This window comes from Euleptes europaea, chromosome 17 (assembly GCF_029931775.1).
Source record: "Euleptes europaea isolate rEulEur1 chromosome 17, rEulEur1.hap1, whole genome shotgun sequence".
Lineage (NCBI taxonomy): Eukaryota > Metazoa > Chordata > Lepidosauria > Squamata > Sphaerodactylidae > Euleptes > Euleptes europaea.
The window spans coordinates 21,090,027-21,111,199 of record NC_079328.1 but is presented as its reverse complement, the minus strand read 5'-3'; the positions used below and the strand labels follow the sequence as shown (position 1 = coordinate 21,111,199).

Sequence of the window (21,173 nt, the reverse complement as noted above, 5' to 3'; positions counted from 1 at the left end):
AAACGGCATGCTAGTCCAAACAAAGACTTGAAGTCATCAGAGGGGTCTCCGGGAGGGAAACAGCCATGCATAAAAGGCCCGTGTAGGGCTTTATAGGTCCTTTGGATTTGGCTTGGAAGCCAGTGCAGTCCTCTCAGGTTTCTGCTGGCAAGAAGCCTTGCTGTCATATTTTACGCTAGTTATGCCTGACTGTTTGCAGAGGCAGCCCCACGGAGAGAGCACTGCAGTAGTCCACCCTGGACGATGTAATCAGAGCATGGGCCGCCCAGGCGGATGTGCCTCTTTCTTCAGCAATTAAGATTAAGTCACGTATTGCTAAGGCACAGCCTGGCTTTATAGCACAAGCCGCTTCTCTGCAGGCACACGTGGCTTTACACTGTGCTATGTCAATATGAACAGGGGACATCGAGCTAATCCAACCACAAGATTGCTTTATGTGTCGTTCAGGGAGTCCAAGCAAAGTAAATTCACCTGACAATTGTGTTTGGGTCAAGGTTCTCAGCATCCCTAATCTATAGGGTTGCCAACCTCCAGGTGGTGGCTGGAGACCTCCCGCCAATACAACTGATCACCAGGCGATAGAGATCAGTTCCCCTGGAGAAAATGGCCGCTTTGGCCATTGGACTCTATGGCATTGAAGTCCCACCACTCTCTAAACCCCGCCCTCAGGCTCCACCCACAAAATCTCCAGGTATTTCCCAACCTGGAGCTGGCAACCCTACTAATCTAAAGCCATGCCTAAAGCTGCCAGTTTTCTCCTTAAAGGGGACTGTAACCCTACCCCGAACAAACTAAGCCTGCAAATCTCAACTGCCCTTGCTGTCATCTGAGAGCACCCCAGGCTGGTCTGGATTCATAGAATCATAGAGTTGGAAGGGACCACCAGGGTCATCTAGTCCAACCCCCTGCATAATGCAGGAAATTCACAACTACCCCCCCACCAATGACCCCTACTCCATGCCCAGAAGGTGGCCAAGATGCCCTCCCTAAGGTCATTGAATCAGCATTGTTGACAGATGGCCATCTAGCCTCTGCTTAAAAACCTCCAGGGAAGGAGCACTGACCACCTCCCGAGGAAGCCTGTTCCACTGAGGAACCGCTCTAACTGTTAGAAAATTCTTCCTAATGTCTAGATGGAAACTCTCTTGATTTAATTTCAACCCGTTGGTTCTGGTCCGACCTTCTGGGGCAACAGAAAACAACTCAGCACCATCCTCTATATGACGGCCCTTCAAGTACTTGAAGATGGTTATCATATCCCCCCCTCAGTCTTCGCCTCTTCAGGCTAAACATACCTTTCAGTGTCTTTTTATTGACCATCATCCAGTCCAGTCCATGATTCATCTGAAAATAGCATTGGGTGTCTTACAGGTGAGGGCACACCCTGACCGCACTGGCTGCACCCTTTTCCTGACTGCTGTTTCTGAACTTGAACCCCACCTATTTTTTACTCTACCCACCTCTGGTCCAACTGTACCAAAAGTTAACTTTCCTCTCAGCCTGCCAGTCCTGGAACCTGACCATTGCTGAGACCAGACAGTATTCTCCAAGTGAATTTAGTAGTTCTTCATAAGGCTGAGATAGAAAATCTTTTAACAGCTAAAATGCACTCTCTTTCAATTAACCAATGCCAGTTATAATGCTTTTTAACACCTCTTTGATCAAAATTCTGTGACTTGTAAATTCCGATAAGGCAGAAAAGGCTGCACACTTCCAAACCCTTTAGCAAGCAGTTCCAATAAAATTATGCTACCATCGGCAATAAGGCATTTTAAGAAGAAGAGTTTGTTTTTATATGCCGATTTTTGCTGCCACTTAAGGGAGAATCAAACTGGCTTACAATCTCCTTCCCTTCCCCTCCCCACAGCAGACACCTTGTGAGGTAAGTGGGTCTGAGAGAGTTCTAGGAGAGCTGTGACTAGCCCACCCAGCAGGCTTCATGTGTAGGAGTGAGCTCTCTCGGCCCTACCTACCTCACAAGGTGGCTGCTGTGGGGAGGAGAAGGGAAGGAGATGGTAAGCTGGTTTGATTCTTCCTTAAGTGGTAGAGAAAGTTGGCATATATATAAAAAAACCAAACCTGTTTAAGGTGAGTTCCCCCGATGTACATCTGACCTGATATCCTTATGACAGCCCCTAGTTCACTGTGTGGACTTCATCACGTGGATCAGCCCCTAGTAACATGCTTGTACCCTGGATATGTTTAGATCAACGCAGTGGTTCCCAACGTGAGGCACACGCCCCACAGGGGGGCAATTTGATTTTTAAGGGGGGCAATTCGAGAATGAGTTATTAACAATGATTTTTTTTGCATTTCTTATGGTTCATGGGGCCTCATATACAGTATATAAATATATATTGTGACATACACATTTTAAAAATTAAAATCAGAATGTACACGGCGGTCAGCTGGTGACGATGGAGAGGGGGAAAGCCCGCTAAGAATTATATGTCACTGCATGGTAAAATGGATGGAAATTTTTTTTTAAAGATAACTTTCAACAATGGGTAAGACTTTGGACTAAATCTATTATATTTACGGTCAGTAATAATCTACGTGAAAACTGGTATAAACAATTTTTCCAATGGTATATCACACCGATGGATATTAAAAAAATGGATGAGTCATACGATGGCCGATGTTGGAAATGCAAAGATATAGATGGAACATATTTTCATATGTGGTGGACATGCAAGAAAGTTAAGAAATTTTGGATACAAATTCATCAAGAAATGCAGAAAGTTTTAAAAATTAGATTCCCGCTAAATCCAGAGATTATGTTATTAGGAATTGAACCTAATAACTTGGACAGAAATGCGGGAGAACTATTTAGTTGTATGACAACGGCGGCTAGATTGGTACCGGCAACACTGTGGAAACAGGAAGATATTCCAGATGTGGAAAGGTGGCAACAGAAAATGGATGAACTGGTGGTGATGGCCAGATTGACAAGTTTGATAAAAGAGAAGACAACTGATGAATTTCAACGAAAATGGGAAGGCTATTTAGATTATGTACAACAAAAGGGATAAATCGTTAGAAGCAAAATGTAGAGTATATAAAACCTAATAATAAAAATAGAAGGAATTTATTATATAAGTCACAAAGATAATGTAAAAGACTTTTGAGATGTAAGAGGAAACAGACTCCCCGAAGGAGTATAAACTGTGTGAATGTACGTGTGGTTATATGTTTGTTTATATATATAATCTTAATAAAATATTTTTTTAAAAAAAGAATTATATGTCACGGGGGGGTGGGGGCATCAGGATTTTAGAGATGCTTAGGTGGGGCCTGGCCAAAAAAAGGTTGGGAACCACTGGATTAACGAGAACTTTCCCATCAGGCTTCTCTTCAGAAACAATTCACACATTATGTGCAGCAAAGCAGACTGTGCTACTGTGTTTGCGTTCAGATGTTACTTTTAGCCGAGCAAGCCACGATGTGCACAAGCCTGGCTTACATGCACACGCATCCACCTCCTTACCATCTCGTGCAGAGAATCCTGGTTAAAAATTAACTCAGTAATGCTTTATGTATGGATGGAAGTGTGCATGTGAACTGGAGTTAGCTTCTTCCCCCCGAGCCAGGATTCTGAGCTTAGGTTAAGCTCTAGTTTGTTTGGGGGAAACCAACTCTGGTTAACCGGCAAGCTTACATTTGTAGGTTACGGATCACTGGGATTTGTTTCGAGCTGGGATTCTCTGTGCAGCAATGAAGGGAGGCAAATGCAAGCTTGAGGACATGGCAGGTTCAGACACATCCTAACTTCATTTCGATTAAAGGTGGTGTTGGGTTCCTGTACAGGGTTGGGAAATTTTGGAGGTGCAGCCTTTGTCGTGTCGGTCCTTTACATTTTGAGAGTTACCCTTCAAAAACCTCAGGAGGAAGCTTTGGAAATGTCAGGTGTGAAGCGGCTCTTCGTATCAGCATTCCTCCAGCAGCCTGCGCCACGTAAGAGTAACCCGAGGTTCTTTTGTTTTTACCGCATCAGTTCTGCTTCTAACTTATAAAGTGAGAGGATGACGGCCCATCCCTCGAAAGTTCGGTAACCTGCTTCCACCTGCCTGTTTTCAAGCTCAGAAACTCCCCCCCCCCAGCCCGTGTGAGCAACCTCACAGTCTGTCTGCTGTTATTGTAGAAAGAGACGACACCTGCAGCTGTGGAACTCAAGGGAGACCTGTCACCTTCCAAAGACAGCAAAAGAGAGATTAAGAGGTGAATGATGTCTCGCAGGAAACTCCCGGGTCTCTTTTCCATCTTGCTGACTGTGCTTTTGGCCGTGAACATTTTGTTTATGGTGTATGTGAAGAATACAATCAAAGACCTAAGGAAAAAGGACTTGGGACACTTAGAACTTCATGCCCCGAACTCTGGAAAAGAAAATGTCCTTGTGGAACGTTTAGGACACATAGAGATGATGGTAAAAAATTTATGTAAGTACAGGAGAACTGACAGCCAGGGTTGTTTTTTTTGGTAATGAGGGGTATTTTAATATTATACCAGTATGTGGGTGTTTGCCCGGACCTGGATGGCCCACTCTAGCCTGATCTCATCAGATCTCAGAAGCTAAGCAGGGTCAGCCCTGGTTAGTATTTGGATGGGAGACCACCAAGGAATACCAGAGTTGCTGTGCAGAGGAAGGCATTGGCAAACCACCCCTGTTAGTCTCTTGCCATGAAAACCCCAAAAGGGGTCGCCATAAGTCGGCTGCGACTTGACGGTACTTTACACACACACACATGTCTGAGCAGTAGTGGGTGTGAAAAGGATCTGGGGGTCTTAGTAGACCAAACACTGAACATGACTCAGCAGTGTGATGCTGTAGCTAAAAAGGCAAATGCGATCTTGGGCTGCATCAACAGAAGTATAGTGTCCAGATCACGCGAAGTGATGGTATTGCTTTACTCCGCTCTGATTAGACCTCAACTAGAGTACTGTGCTCAGTTTTGGGCACCACAATTTAAGAAAGATGTAGACAAGCTGGAACGTGTCCAGAGGAGGGCAACAAAGATGGTGAGGGGTCTGGAGACCAAGTCCTATGAGGAAAGGTTGAAGGAGCTGGGTATGTTTAGCCTGAAGAGGAGAAGACTGAGAGGGGATATGATAACCATGTTCAAGTACTTGAGGGGCTGTCATATTGAGTATGGTGCCGAGTTGTTTTCTGTTGCCCAAGAAGGTCGGACCAGAACCAACAGGTTGACATTAAATCAAAAGAGTTTCTGTCTAGACATTAGGAAGAATTTTCTAACAGTTAGAGCGGTTCCTCAGTGGAATAGGCTTCCTCGGGAGGTGGTAAGCGCTCCTTCCCTGGAGGTTTTTAAAAAGAGGTTAGATGGCCATCTGTCAGCAATGCTGATTCTGTGACCTTAGGCAGATGATGAGAGGGAGGGCATCTTGGCCATCTTCTGGGCACTAGGTGTGGGGGGGAGGTAGTTGTGAATTTCCTGCATTGTGCAGGGGGTTGGACTTGATGACCCTGGTGGTCCCCTCCAACTCTATGATTCTATGTGAGTGTTTGCCTGTCTGCTTGAAAAGGTGCAGAAAAGAGCAGCCAAAATGACCAGGGGGCTAGAGTAACTGTTGTATAAGGATTGGTTAAAACGCTTAGGGCTGTTTAGCTTAGAAAAAAAGTGAGTAAGGAGAGACATGACAGAGGTAGGGTTGTCAGATACGATTGGTGGGGGATGGGTAGGCTTGCCAGATCCAGGTTGGGAAACTCTAGGAGATTTAGGTGTGGAGCCTATGGAGAACAGGGACCTCAGTGGGGTACAATGCCATAGAGTCCACCCTCCAAAGCATCCATTTTCTTCCGGAGCTCTGAAGTCTGCAGATGAGCTATAATTCCAGGGGATCCTCAGGTCCCCCCTGGAGGCTGGCATCCCTAGACAGGGGTCTATAAAATGATGGATGGTGTAGAAAGAGTGGTCTTTTGTCCCTTTCCCATAATACTAGAACGTGGGGTCAACCACTGAAGCTGAAGGGTGGGAGATTTAGGACTCACAAAAGGAAGTACTTTCCCCCACAATGCATAGTTAAATTGTGGAACTAGTTGCCACCAGATGTAGTGATGGCTGCCAACTGGGAAGGCTTTAAAAGGGGAGTGGACAAATCGTGGGGGAAGGGGCTAGAAATGGCCACTAGTCACAATGGCTACTAGTCATGATGGATATCTACTCTCTCCAGTACCAGAGCTAGTATGCCTCTTTATATCAATTGCTGGGGAGCATGGGTGGGAAGATGCTGTTGCAGTCATCCTTTTTGTGGGCTTCCTAGAGGCAGCGGGTTGACCACTGTGTGAACAGAATGCCAGACTTGATGGGCCTTTGTTCAGATGCAGCAAAGATTTTCTTATGTTCTCTAGATGTTTTGTAGTCTTGAATAGATTCTGCACAATTTATGAGATTTCACTGCAGAACCATTAGTGGTGGGAGAGCGGAAGAAACTCTAGTGATTTTTCATGGCTAATAGTTAGGGATGCCAGCATCCAGGTGGGATCTGAGGATCCCCTAGAATTACAGTTCTTCTCCAGACTACAGGGATCAGTTTCCTTGGAGAAAATTGAGGTTTTGGAGGGTGGACTCTATGGCATTGTACCCTGCTGAGGTCCCAGTCCTCCCAGGCTCCATCCCCAAATCTCCTGGAGTTTCCCAGCCTGGATCTGGCAACCCTACTCCCAATCCCCCACTGGTAGCCAGGGGGGACACACCTGGCAACCCTACTAATAATGCCATCCTAAGCAGAGTTACATATTTATAAGTCCAATGAAGCCAATGGGTTTAGAAGGGTATAACTCTGCTTAGGAGTATGTATGCCACTGGCGCCCTGACCTGGTTGGCCCATGCTAGCCTGATCTCGTCAGGTCTCAGAAGCTAAGCAGGGTCAACCCTGGTTAGTATTTGGATGGGAGACCACCAAGGAAACCAGGGTTGCTGTGCCAAGGAAGGCATTGGCAAACCACCTCTGTTAGTCTCTTGCCATGAAAACTCCCAAAAGGGGTCGCAATAAGTCGGCTGCGACTTGACGGCACTTTACACACACACACACACACAGACACACACACACACACACACACACACACACACACACACACATGTCGCTGGCAAATTCAGTAGTGGAGCAGCAGTACTATGTAGAGTCAATCCAGTCTAAATCCACTGAAGTTAATGGATTTAGATTGGAGTAAGTGAGCATAGGATTGCACTGTGAAACATCTGTGTTGCTAGTCTGTTCCACATGTAGTCTTGGGGTGGTTTCAAACAATTTCATTGTGTTGTAAAGCACAACTCCTTTCGTTTCCCAAGAGAATTGCTAGAATTCTCACAATGGACCATGGCTTGGCTACTAATTTTTATCTGGGGCCAAGTTTTGAATGAAGCGTGGGCAGAATGCTTGCTGCGTTGCTTCTGTCCGCTGACTCATTCCAATACGAGCGGAAATACTACTGGGGATGGTACCGGACCCATTAGGATCAGTTCCATCTCTATATTTAAATCAGGTCTCTGAATGAGACCGCGTTGGGATCCAGTGTCACAAATATGCTGAGGACATCCATGTCACTATTTCCTTAGTTAAGCCCCCAGATGCTGCTCTGTTAGTTCTAAACCAGTCAGTTGAGACTAAGGCTGCACAACCTGATGCTGAATCCTTGTCAAAAGGAGGTCATGTTGGCTAGGGAAGCTGTTATTCTGGAGGATACTTGTTGTGGACAGAGTGGAGCCAGTGTGGTGTAGTGGTTAAGAGCGGTGGTTTGGAGCAGGGGACTCTGATCTGGAGAACTGAGTTTGATCCCCCACTCTTCCACATGAACGGCGGAAGCTAATCTGGTGAATTCGATTTGTTTCCCCAATCCTACACATGAAGCCAGTTGGGTGACCTTGAGCTAGACACACTCTCTCAGCCCCACCTGCCTCACAGGGTGTCTGTTGTGGGAAGGGTAAGGGAAGGTGATTGTAAGCCGGTTTGATTCTGCCTGGTAGACAAAGTCAGCATATAAAAACCAACTCTTCTTCTTTGCAGACTAAGCAAAGGACCTTACTTATAGACCCACCGCTGTTATTTGAGAAATGGGTTGGTGCTGTGGCCAACTTGGTTTGTCAGCTCTGCCCCTCTTAAACTAGACCTGGACATGCTGATTCAGGTTGTTGTAATCTTGTTGCTGGATGACTGAAATTCCTCAGTGTGGATTGCCCTTATGGAAAACTCAGAGACTTCAGTTGGCACAAAATGCATCACACCGTTTGTTATCAGGGGCTGGTGGCGGTGGGTGTGAGCAGCAACAGTTCATACAGCCAAGGCAGTGACAGTTAATTGCAGCTGGCCTCCCTATCCGTAGTGGTTAGGAGCAGTGGAGTCTGATCTGGAGAACCAGGTTTGATTCCTCACTCCTCCACGTGAGCAGGGGAGGCTAATCTGGTGAACTGGATTTGTTTCCCCATTCCTCCACACATAGCCAGCTGGGTGATCTTGGGCAAGTTACAGCTCTGTTAGAACTCTCTCAGCCCCACCTACCTCACAGGGTGTGGGGAAGGGAAGGGAAGGTGATAGTAAGCCAGTTTGAGTCTCCCTTAAGTTGTAGAGAAAGTTGGCATATAAAAACCAGCTCTTCTTCTTCTTCTTCTTCTTCTTCTTCTTCTTCTTCTTCTTCTTCTTCTTCTTCTTCTTCTTCCTCTTCTTCTTCTCCTCCTCCTCCTCCTCTTCCTTTATTTCTTCAGCTGACTTTGGTTTTTGCTTTCCCTCTCCTTCTTCTCTGCTCTTTCCTGTTGGCTATTCCCGTCACTGCATTGTATTTATTGATATGGCACCTACTGAGGGTATCAGGTTTATGAGGTTATGAACTTTATACTAAGTTTTTTCGTTTATCCTGGTTGGCATCTGCTCTGAGCCTGACTGTGGTCAGGAAGGGCAGGATAGAAATCTCATAAAAATAAGTAAATAAAAATAAAATCTTTATGACCCAGGACTCAAATATTTGAGGGAGTGTCTCTTGGTGTACAACCCCTTGCATCAGTTACTGGGTCTATATTTGTCCCTAACAGACTCTGTATGTATCCTGTAATCATGACTACCCTGCAGAATGGGCTGCTACAAGAGGTGAGGAGGTTGTCCTCCCTTTAGATGTTCAGAAACAGATGCGATGCGGCCATTGCTGTCAAGGGCCCAGGATGGTTTCAAAGGGCATGGTCCTGGCCCTGGGTTCTAAGCTCACCAAACTCTAGCACTGTCTCCAGTGCAGAGCATGTGCTTATCATATCACCAGTTGGGTTTATGCCAGAAATTACATCATGACATTGGCCATCTCTACTTGGCTACTTGTTCCACCAGTTGTCAGCCAATGGCTGGCAGCCCTAGACTTGTCAACCAATGGCTGGCAGCCCTAGCTCTGGGTGGGGAAAAACCTGGAAATTTTGGAGGTGGAGCCTGGGGAGGGTGGGGTTTAGGGAGGGGAGGGACCTCAACAGGTTACAGTGCCATACAGTCCACCCTCCAAAGCAGCCATTTTCTCCAGGAGAATTGATCTCTATCGTCTGGAGACCAAATGTAATGGCGGAAGATCTCCAGCTACCACCCAGAGGTTGGCAATCCTACCTAGACTACGGGAAGTGGTGTGCTTTGTTAGGACTTTGTGTTGGGTCTCAGTTATGAGTTTTGCACTGAAGGATTTCCTGCTTCCTTAGTTTTGTTGTGCTTTTATTGAAACAAATATATCTGAGCGGTCACCCATGCAGTAGCCAGTTAAAGTTCTTAATATGACTCACTTTAGCCGTTTGCCTATAACTTGGTTCATGGGCAGGGAAAATATTCCAGTGGCCACCTTATGCCAGGCTGATGGCATGGGAGCTCCAGTAATTGGGGTGGGGGAGGAGAAGCCCAGGGCCACATGGAAGAATACCCTGGTGAGCAGCCTTCCCCCCGAGCTGTTTTCCCCGAGAAGAGTTCAGCACACACAGAGCCAACTCACATGTCACAAAGTCCTCGTGTCCCCCTGTGTCTGGTCAACAGACAGGGTTTGGGAGTTCTGCCCTCAGAACTTCATTCCCAGGCACAAGGGGGCCTGAGGATGATCAGGGGCCTGGAGACCAAGCCTTATGAGGAAAGGCTGAGGGAGTTGGGAATGTTTTGTCTGGAGAAGAGGAGGTTGAGGGGGGGACATGATTGCTCTCTTGAAGTATTTGAAGGGCTGTCACTTAAGAGGAGGGCAGGGAGCTGTTCCTATTGGCAGCAGAGGAAAGGACTCACAATAATGGGTTTAAATTGTGGGCGGAAAGGTACTGGCTGGATATTAGGGGAAAAAATTATAGCAAGAGTTTGTTTGATAGTGGAATCAGCTACCTAGGGAGGTGGTGAGCTCCCCCTCGCTGGCAGTCTTAAAGCAGAGGCTGGACAAACACTTGTCAGGGATGCTCTAGGCTGATCCTGCACTGAGCAGAGGGTTGGACTAGATGGCCTCTATGGCCCCTTCCAACTCAATGATTCTATGATTTAGATCAGGGCTGCACTGTGTGATAAGAAGGGGCTTCAGGCAACCCTCATGTTGTCTTCCTGGGGTGGATCTTACCTAGGAATACAAGGCTGCATTTCTTGCATCCAGTTTCAAGCCGGTACTCCCCCTACTTTGAATTAATGGGGCAGCATTACTCCATTTAATAGGGTCACTGATAGGATTGCCAGGTCCTTCCTGGCAACTGGTTAGGGATCTGGGGGCGGGGGCGGTGATTGGCATGTGTGCACAATGATGTCACTTCTGACGTGATGTAAAAGCACCAGTATTGTACCATGTGTGTGTGTGTCGACACACTCTAGCACTTGCCGACAAGTGTGTGTGTGTGGACACACTCTAGCACTTGCCCACAAAACTCTATGGTTTCCATAGAGTTTTGAGGAGAGTGATAGCGTGTCCCCCTGATGTGATGCCGGTGCTTCTGCATTGTGCCAGAAGTGATGTAATCACGCACACATGCCAACTGTCCCCCCCTTTCAGTTAGCCTGCTTTTGCCCACCAATCAGGTGAGTGTTGGTGGGCAGCAGCAGGAATCAGCAAGAGATTACCCGCCATTAGCGGGCATCCTAGTCACCGACCTCCATGGGACAGAGCTGTCTTGAAGTTACAAGTCATCCCTGAATACAGAGATCATTTCCCTTGTTGGAATATCGCAAGGCTGTCATATTAGCTGTGACAGGCAGACTTAGATGGAAGGGATCTAACTGTCAACCATAGGCTGATGCAAAGCCCCTAGGAGGCCTGATTATACTGGCCAGATCCAGTTGAGGCCAGAGGCTGAGGTGTGGTGTTGCACCTGGAAAGTGACTAAGCATGTACTGCTAATTGATGCCTGGTGGTGGCATTGTATATAAGTGTAAGACTCTGTGAGTCTGTGTCGGGAGTTAAGGTGGAGAGAGTGTGTATATAGCACTGTAAATAAACAACTGCATTTCTATAAGCTCTAGTGGTTCTGGTGGTCATCCCTGGACGTTGGCACAATCCGCCAGCTCTCGCGTCACTTTGGAGGATGGATTCTATGGTATCTAGGGTTGCCCGGTCCCTCTTCACCACCGGCAGGAGGTTTATGGGGTGGAGCCTGAGGAAGGCGGGGTTTGGGGCGGGGAGGGACTTCAATGCCATAGAGTCCAATTGCCAAAGCGGTCATTTTCTCCAGGTGAACTGATTTCTGTCGGCTGGAGATCAGTTGTAATAGCAGGAGGTTGGCAACCTCTAGGCATCATATCCCTGCTGAACTCCCTCCCCTCCCCAGAATCCACCATCCCCAGGCCCCAGGAATTTCCCAAGCTAGAATTGACAACCCTATTTCATCATGACATTTGTTTTGTCCTGTCTTTCTTTCTTTTCTTTTTTTTAGCAAATTCCCTAAAATTATCAAGTAATGGGAAAGACAGGAAGCTGGCCGATGATGTACAATTGTCCGAGAAGTCTACAGATGGAGCACAGGCAGCCAAGAAGGCAAAGAAGGAAGAGGCAAAGCACAAAGCCGCACCCAGGTTGCGGTTCCCAGCTTCCCGTCTGTTTAAAAAGTGGGGAAACGACCTAGCAGAAGACCAGCAAGTGGCAGCTCAGGCCCTGTTTGATCAGTATGGGTACAATGTCTACCTTAGCGACCGCCTGCCTCTGGACAGATCTATCAAAGACACCAGGCCTTCCAGGTGAAGTAGGACTCTCTCAGGTACTTTTATGGGCTAATGGAAGTTGACAAATGTGGAGTTGAGGTCAGGACTAAGGGACAGAGAAGCTGAGGAGCCAGGGTGGGAAGGGGGACACGAAGGGATTTGGAAGGTTCAGAAGATACAGCCAGAATAGAAGCAGGCAGACAGGGAAGAGCCAAGATCCAGCTGAACAGGCAACAAAAAGTGGCTGATAGATGAAACGTAATGAAATCTGGCACCTGCATTTTCATTCCCCAATTCTGGTTAATTAGCGGAAGGTGGATTTCTTTCTTTCTTTCTTTCTTTCTTTCTTTCTTTCTTTCTTTCTTTCTTTCTTTCTTTCTTTCTTTCTTTCTTTCTTTCTTTCTTTCTTTCTTTCTTTCTTTCTTTCTTTCTTTCTTTCTTTCTTTCTTTCTTTCTTTCTTTCTTCTGTATAAACCTCTTTTAAAATGGTCAAACAGATCCAAAACAACAGGGTGGCATCAAGAGAGATGGTTCAAGCTACAGGCAACCTCCTAACCATTCTTAAAAACAAAACAAAAAAGAACATTTGGGATTCCAGACTCAAACAACAAATCCTTATCAATTAAAAACTTCTTGCAGCTTCTTTGAAACTCCACAAAGAGGGTGGATTCTTCTTTGTCTCTATACAGAGTGAATTCCAGAGGGCAGGAACTACCTCTGATGGTGTCTTGCTGCTTGCCATCATAGATCTAGCTTGTTTGTTTTCTCCATTTTATTATTATTTCTTAAATACATCATCATGAGATGACAAGAGTCACTGGAAAAGACAGTCATGCTAGGAAAAGTTGAAGGCAGCAGGAAAAGAGGAAGACCCAACAACAGATGGACAGACTCAATAAAGGAAGCCACAGCCCTCAATTTGCAAGATCTGAACAAGGCTGTCAAAGATAGGACATTTTGGAGGACATTGATTCACAGGGTCACCATGAGTCGGAACGGAAGCGACTTGATGGCACTTAACACACACAATAAATACATAGATATTTCCAATACATTTCATTAAAAATTACCAATGGATTTTATAGAACAGTAATACAAAAGCCCTTATAACATTATCCAGTAAACGGCATAATACTTCATTACTTCTGTATTCCCTGCCAAAGTAGAGATTAAGACCTTTAAATTATATATGTTACCTAATTCCAGAGTGGTTGCTTCAGTCACCAATTCTTTTTCCAGATAGCAATGCAACGACAACTAACTTTCGTCCATATACTTGATATTCTTAGACATTTGTAGAGTTGTCGAAGGCTTTCACGGTCAGAGTTCATTGGTTCTTGTAGGTTATCCGGGCTGTGTAACCGTGGTCTTGGAATTTTCTTTCCTGACGTTTCGCCAGCAACTGTGGCAGGCATCTTCAGAGTAGTAACACTGAAGGACAGTGTCTCTCAGTGTCAAGGGTGTAGGAAGAGTAATATATAGTCAGAAAGGGGTTGGGTTTGAGCTGAGTATTGTCCTGCAAAAGTATTGTCCTGTAAGTATCAAGATAATGTGCTAATGAGGGTATGGTGTGTTAATATGGAACCATTGTATCCTGAAGTGATCTGTTAATGTGTGTAATCCAAAACTAATCTGTATGGCTATTGTTGAATGTTGTCTTTGTCTGGAGGTTTTTCAGGGCAGGAAGCCAAGCCTTATTCATTCTTAAACTCTCCTCTTTTCTGTTAAAGTTGTGCTGATGTTTATGAATTTCAATGGCTTCTCTGTGCAATCTGACAAAATAGTTGGTAGAATTGTCCAGTCTTTCAGTGTCTTGGAATAAGACCCTGTGTCCTGTTTGTGTCAGTCCATGTTCAGCCACTGCTGATTTCTCAGGTTGGCCAAGTCTGCAGTATCTTTCATGTTCTTTTATCCTTGTTTGTATGCTGCGTTTTGTGGTCCCGATGTAAACTTCTCCACAGCTGCAAGGTATACGATATACTCCTGCAGAGGTGAGGGGGTCTCTTTTGTCTTTTGCTGATCGTAGCATTTGTTGTATTTTCTTGGTGGGTTTAAACACTGTTTGTAGGTTATGTTTTTTCAAAAACGATCAGCAAAAGACAAAAGAGACCCCCTCACCTCTGCAGGAGTATATCGTATACCTTGCAGCTGTGGAGAAGTTTACATCGGGACCACAAAACGCAGCATACAAACAAGGATAAAAGAACATGAAAGATACTGCAGACTTGGCCAACCTGAGAAATCAGCAGTGGCTGAACATGGACTGACACAAACAGGACACAGGGTCTTATTCCAAGACACTGAAAGACTGGACAATTCTACCAACTATTTTGTCAGATTGCACAGAGAAGCCATTGAAATTCATAAACATCAGCACAACTTTAACAGAAAAGAGGAGAGTTTAAGAATGAATAAGGCTTGGCTTCCTGCCCTGAAAAACCTCCAGACAAAGACAACATTCAACAATAGCCATACAGATTAGTTTTGGATTACACACATTAACAGATCACTTCAGGATACAATGGTTCCATATTAACACACCATACCCTCATTAGCACATTATCTTGATACTTACAGGACAATACTTTTGCAGGACAATACTCAGCTCAAACCCAACCCCTTTCTGACTATATATTACTCTTCCTACACCCTTGACACTGAGAGACACTGTCCTTCAGTGTTACTACTCTGAAGATGCCTGCCACAGTTGCTGGCGAAACGTCAGGAAAGAAAATTCCAAGACCACGGTTACACAGCCCGGATAACCTACAAGAACCAATTTGTAGAGTTGTTACTAGGGTTGCTAATTAGCTGGAGAATGTCCTGTCTCTTTAGCAGAGGTTTAATGTATGGAAATGCCCGTTGAAGTTTTTCATGGCACGGAAGTAAATAACATCGCCTTTCTCATTAAGTCTCTTTTAAATCACCAAGACATTTTCCTCCTGACCTGTTGGCAAGCCTAGCTGTTAATTTTGTCATTTTTGTTACGTCCTTTATTTTTACTAGCTACTTTCTCTACTAACCAATAATAGGGACTTCCAATATCAAGCAAATATCATCCTTGTTAAAGCCAAAATATTCAAAAGTAATTCTTGTTATGATGTCCATACCATAGCCCCATAATTTAACAGATAGATGTTCAGATCTAAGGGAAATTTGATTTTTCCAAACATTTAATACAGTACTTCAAACTATTTCCTAATGAATATCAGCTCTACGGCAGTCCTACCACATATGTATAAAATGATCTCTGATTTCCTTTCATATGAAGGACAGGTGCTTCAGTTGGGTTGCCAGCTTCCAGGTAGTAGCTGGATATGTCCTATTACAACTGAGCTCCAGCCGATAGAGATCAGTTCACCTGGAGAAAATGGCCACTTTGGCAATTGGACTCTATGGCATTGAAGTCCCTCCCCTCCCCAAACCTCTCCCTCCTCAGGCTTCACCCCAAAAACCTCCTGCCGATGGCGAAGAGGGACCTGGAAACCCTATGCTTCAGGCAGGCGGGTGGGAGGTTGGGAATCCCAGGACCTGAAATGCCTCAGAGGTTAAAACCAGCACACTGAATTGAACCTGGTAGCAAACTGGAAAACAGTGGATTTGTAGCAACACAGAGTCTTCGTGTCATTTTGGGCCAAGTTTGGGATGCCACCTCCTGATCAAGAAGTTCTTGGAGATTTGAGAGTAGAGCCTGGGAAGGGTGGACTTTGGGATGGGTAGGGACCTCAGAGCGGTATAATGCCATAGAATCCACCCTCCAAAGTTGCCAGTTTCTCCTGGGGAACTGATCCCTGCAGTCTGGAGGCCAACTGTGCTTCCAAGAGTTCTCCAGGCCCCATCTAGAGTCTGGCAACCCTAGACCATGTACATTCTGCACTATTGTGATCAACCCTTTCAGAAGGGCTGTGCACTTGTGGGAGAATCTAGCACTTTGTAGAAGGAGAAGGAGGAGGAGGAGGTGGTGGTTTTTATATGCCGACTTTCTCTACCAATTAAGGGAGACTCAAACCGGCTTACAATCACCTTCCCCTCCCCTCCCCACAACAGACACCTGTGAGGTGGGTGGGGCTGAGAGAGCTCTAACAGAGCTGTGACTAGCCCAAAGTCACCCAGCTGGCTTCATGTGTAGGAGTGGGGAAACAAATCCAGTTCACCCGATTAGCCTCTGCTGCTCACATGGAGGAGTGGGGAATCAAACCCGGTTCTCCAGATCAGACTCCACTGCTCCAACCCACCGCTCTTAACCACTACACCACGCTGTATGCCATTGGTACTCCATCAGTGGATCATGGAGAGCTACATGCACAATTCCCATCGAACAAATGAGCCATGTGATTACTGTATGTCCTGAATTACCACTGTATCTGACGAAGGTTTCTTACAAAGGGAGCTTTGACTCTTAAAAACTTACACCCTGAAAATCGGGTCCATCTAAGGTGCTACTGGACTTGAATCTAACTGTTCCAGAGTATCTCTGAGCATCGAGAGTTCTTTCCCCACTACTGGGAGGCTGTGTGTTTGTTTTTTAATGAGATAGCATTCAGTAGTGGTATGCCCCGTTTCACCATCATATTCATCTGTATATGTTAATCTAGCCTCCAACACAGAGCCCGTCCATTTGCACAACCTTGATATAATCATCACGGGCAAGTGGTGTTTTGATTTAAAAATAAAACCATTTTATCTTGGGCCCATAATAATTGTTCCGATTTCTAAAGAAACCACCTGCTTTTCTGGAATACGGGACAGGTCCCATAGGAAACAGTACTCCGAAGAGCCACTGCTATATGCTCTCCACATCAGGCACATGGCAGGCTTTTGAGGTGGATGACGTCATTCACCACACAACAGGGTACAGAGGCCTCCATCAATCCTAATCTGAAAAACCTGGGAAAAAATCATTTTCAGATATCCAGAGGATATAATTTTAACTACATCCACTCAACGGATATTCGGTTTCATTCCTCCTCTCATGCAGACGAATAATTTGTTCAGAGCAAATCGAGACAGAAATGTTTTTTTCTCCTTGTTTTGTCATGGAAAAGAGCGATTCCTGGAATCTTCGCGACGTTTTATCATGATGGTCCTTTCCTTCCTGATGGTCTGTTGCTTCCATTGTGCGGGAAGCGTTGTGCCAGATTCTCCTTCTCTTGGTTTTCCAACAGGTGCCTGGAGAAAAAATATCCACATGACCTCCCAACAATTAGTGTCGTTCTCATATTCACGAACGAGGCCACATCCATCATCTTGCGCGCGATCACCAGCATAATCAATCGAACGCCTTCACGTCTCTTGAAAGAAATTGTCTTGGTTGATGACTACAGTTCACTTGGTGAGTCCCACGGACAGAGAATATTACAGGCCACAGTGACTGGTCCATACAATAAGTAGGGCTACCACCCTCCATGGGGTGGCTGGAGATCTCCTGCTATTACAGTTAATCTCCAGGGGACAAAGATCAGTTCCCCTGGAGAAAATGGCCACTTTGACCATTAGACTCTATGGCATTGAAGTCCCTCCCCTCTCCAAACCCAGTCCTCCTCAGGCTCCACCCCCAAAATCTCCAGGTATTTCCCAACCCAGAGCTGGCAACCCTAATTACAACTGATCTCCAGGTGACAGAGATCAGTTGCCCTGGAGAAAATGGCCGCTTTGACAAATGGACTCTATGGCATTGAAGTCTCTCCCCTCTCCAAACCCAGCCCTCCTCAGGCTGCACCCCCAAATCTCCATGTATTGCCCTACCTGGAGCTGGGAATCCTAGCAACAGGGTATGCTTGTCACTGGCTAGGGCATCAATCCTGCTCATGCTGCGTACGGAGAGCAGGTTGCAGAGGGGCTTCTCTTATAGAGAAGTGCAACAGGAGTCCTCTGCATGGCCACTGAGCACATCACCAGAATAAAATGCCCAAGCCGTTTCAAGGTGCTGTGGCAACTCCTCTTGAAACAACTAGTGATAGCTTATTTTGCTCCAGCGGGGTATGTGTGTATGTCTTCTGGAGAGCTGCCAGTGAGCAGCTGAGAAAAGCAGGCAGCCACACGTATGTGAGTGAAACACATGAGCTTGAAGTGAACAGCCTGGCTGCATTTTAAATTAACCTCCGTGTGAGTTCTGAGCAGCCAAATTTCCTCTGGCCATTATACAGTAAGAAAGATTCACGGTTTTGTACTGGAGAGAGAAAAGGGAAACATGAATGATGTAACCTAATTGATCTTTTCTGTATTTCAGCACTTATTAATATTTCAAGAGACTAAAATGTGCAATGCTGTTTTCCAGAGGAGCTAAAAGGGCCTTTAGAGGAGAAGATCAAAAGGTACAATGTAAAACCTCCTGGGCTGGTGAAAATGGTCAGGCATCAGAGAAGAGAAGGTCTCGCGCAAGCTCGGATTTCTGGCTGGGAAGCATCCAGTGGTGATGTGGTAGCTATCCTGGATGCGCATGTTGAAGTCAATCATAAATGGTAGGAATAAAATGGAGACGGGAATGCTCCCTTCCCCACGGTAATACCCCCATTAAAGGGATTTCATCTAGGGCAAATTTCATTTGCTCCCACGGTAGTCTCATACAGTGACTCAAGGTACGTACAGTGCCACACCGTAAGATCAGCATCACAAACCAGGAAAAAATGGAAACCCAACACGTCCGGGAGAAAAATTGATAATACTGATCTATAAATGCATTTCAAGCAGTAAACAATTTGCTGGGGATAACAAAAAGAACATTTTGCAAAGAGAAGAGTGTTAATATCTTCCTCCAATTCTTAAAGCAAACTCCAGCTTCTGGGGAAAAATTGAGATAAGGATTTTGGAAGAGTCCCTAATATTGGCCATCTGTCATGAATTAGTTTATGCTAAAATAAATGAGATGCCCTGCAGAATCTATGGAATGAGCTATACCGCTATTCACATAAGTGTTTTTATCAGGGTTGGGGTCCTGCAGATTTGTTTGGAGGCTAGACTCTAGCAAGCCCCCAATAATTTCATCCAGGGTGCCCCTGTGGACTGAGTCGTGTGCATTTGTCCCGTTAGCGGAGGTACTTTCCTGTGGTAGAAGTCACCTTCCCACCAGAGGAACATACCATAGGGTTGCCAACTCCAGGTTAGGAAGTCCCTGGAGATTTGGGGGTAGAGCCTGGGGAGGGTGAGGTTTTGGTAGGGAAGGAACCTCAGTGAGGTATAAACGCCATTGAGTCCATCCTCCAAAGCAGCCATTTTCTCCAGGGGAACTGATGTCTAGTCTGGAGATCAGTTGTAATTCCAGGAGATCTCCAGGCTCCGTTGTCTTTATTTACTCCTTCTGCCCTTTTTTACCTCATACTTGGCAGCTGGAGTGGTGAGATGGAACATAATTTAATCACACGCTAGGAAAAGAATTATTTCCTTTTGTCTGTCCTGAATCTACTGCCCATCAACTTTATTGGAAGCCCCTGCGTTCTAGTATTTTGGGGGAGGGAGAAAAAGTGGACTTTCTCTACCACATGCATAATTTTATAAGCCTCTCTTGTGTTTGTCCCCTCAGTTGTCTCTTTTCTAAACTTAAAATTCCCCGAGTCTTCAGCCTTTCCTCATAGGAGAGGTGCTTCCACCCCTTAAGGGTCTTGTATTTCTAATGTACAAGAAATGTGTTGTTTGCAGCGGTCTATTAATTTGTTTCAGGGCTGAACCCATTCTGTCTCGAATCAAGGAAGATCGCACGGTTATCATATCCCCAGCATTTGATAACATCCATTTTGATGACTTTGAACTGGTTCAGTATGTCGAGGCTGCGGATGGCTTTGACTGGGCCCTCTGGTGTCTCTATGAGCCAGCTCCACAGGCTTGGTATGCCCTCAAAGATGAAACAGCACCAATCACGTAAGTCGGAATAGTTAATTCCAGGGGCAGCTGGCAGAGGGTGAGTTTCTGTTGTGCCTAATTGCCCGTAGAGTCCAATAATAGACAATGGGGAGGAGGTTGGGGAAAAAAAAGAATACAGCTCTTTATTTGGCCAAGCAGAGAACTGGGCGGACAGACCCCAAACAAAGAACGGGGGAAGCTGCCACACCAGAACAAAGGCGAGGTAGACTTTTATACTCAGTACAAAACAGTGGATATATTTAGGGTTGCCAAGTGCCCGGTGGTGGCGGGTAAAATCCCGCCAGTCCACCGGGCTTCCCGCCAACCAGCTGAGGGCCGGCGGGCACCGTGTGCATGAGCGCATGCACAACGAGCCTATGTTGCTTCCGGGTTTACCCGGAACGCTGAAGTTGCTAGAGCGTCCACGTTGCTTACGGGTAAACCCGGAAGCAACGTGGACGCTCTAGCAACTTCAGCGTTTCGGCCAAGATTGATAGAGCGTCCGCATCACTTCCAAGTAAACTGGAAGTGATGTAGACGCGCGGGCGCATCGTGCCTATACATTACCATATAAGGTGGTAGATTCTTATACCATATAATGAAAGACAGTGAATACACTACCATATAAGGATAAAATGCAGAGTCACCATGGCACCTTGTGGTAAACGCAGGCGCTCTGAGAGGGGCTTGTGCGAAACCCAACATTTCATTGGGTTTAGAGATTACATATTGCTTTATTTGTACAAACCGAGGAGAAAGGCTACCACACAAAGCACGGGTCTTTCTCTGCTACCAGAACAGAAAATTCGTGATTGGAATCCTCCAACTAGCTGCAAAATCGGAGAGTTTTGTCTCCTTGACGCCTGCCGACCAGCAAGAGACCCGAAGGAGGGGCAAGGAGTTGGGGGAGAGCTGTTGGCAATGGCATGATGTCACTTCTGGGAAAACCCCAGAAGTGACATCACACCTCTCTAGGAATCGCTGGAAACTCTTGTAAAACTGTAGAGTTTCTGGTGATTCTTAGAAAGGCCTGACATCACTTCCTGGAACGGATGTCACATCATTGGCTCAATTACATTTTTTAACATATTTCCTCTGTTGCCACTGGGGATTGGGAGATTTCCTGCCCCCATCAGGGGCTGGCAACCCTGTACTAACGACCCCCCCAACCTGTATCTCCCTAGTCTAGGGTTGCCAACCTCCAGGTAGTAAGC

General features: G+C 45.9%; 1 protein-coding gene across 1 annotated transcript in view; it reads left to right on the top strand.

Moving 5' to 3' along the window:
- Nucleotides 1-4,222: 4,222 nt before the first annotated feature.
- Nucleotides 4,223-21,173, top strand: part of GALNT8 (polypeptide N-acetylgalactosaminyltransferase 8) — a 39,646-nt gene continuing 22,695 nt past the window's right edge. Inside the window, exons 1-5 of the mRNA XM_056862315.1 lie at nucleotides 4,223-4,436; nucleotides 11,859-12,159; nucleotides 17,289-17,455; nucleotides 18,401-18,584; nucleotides 19,780-19,977. Coding sequence (XP_056718293.1) covers nucleotides 4,223-4,436; nucleotides 11,859-12,159; nucleotides 17,289-17,455; nucleotides 18,401-18,584; nucleotides 19,780-19,977 — 1,064 coding nt within the window. The remainder of the gene's footprint in view (nucleotides 4,437-11,858; nucleotides 12,160-17,288; nucleotides 17,456-18,400; nucleotides 18,585-19,779; nucleotides 19,978-21,173) is intronic.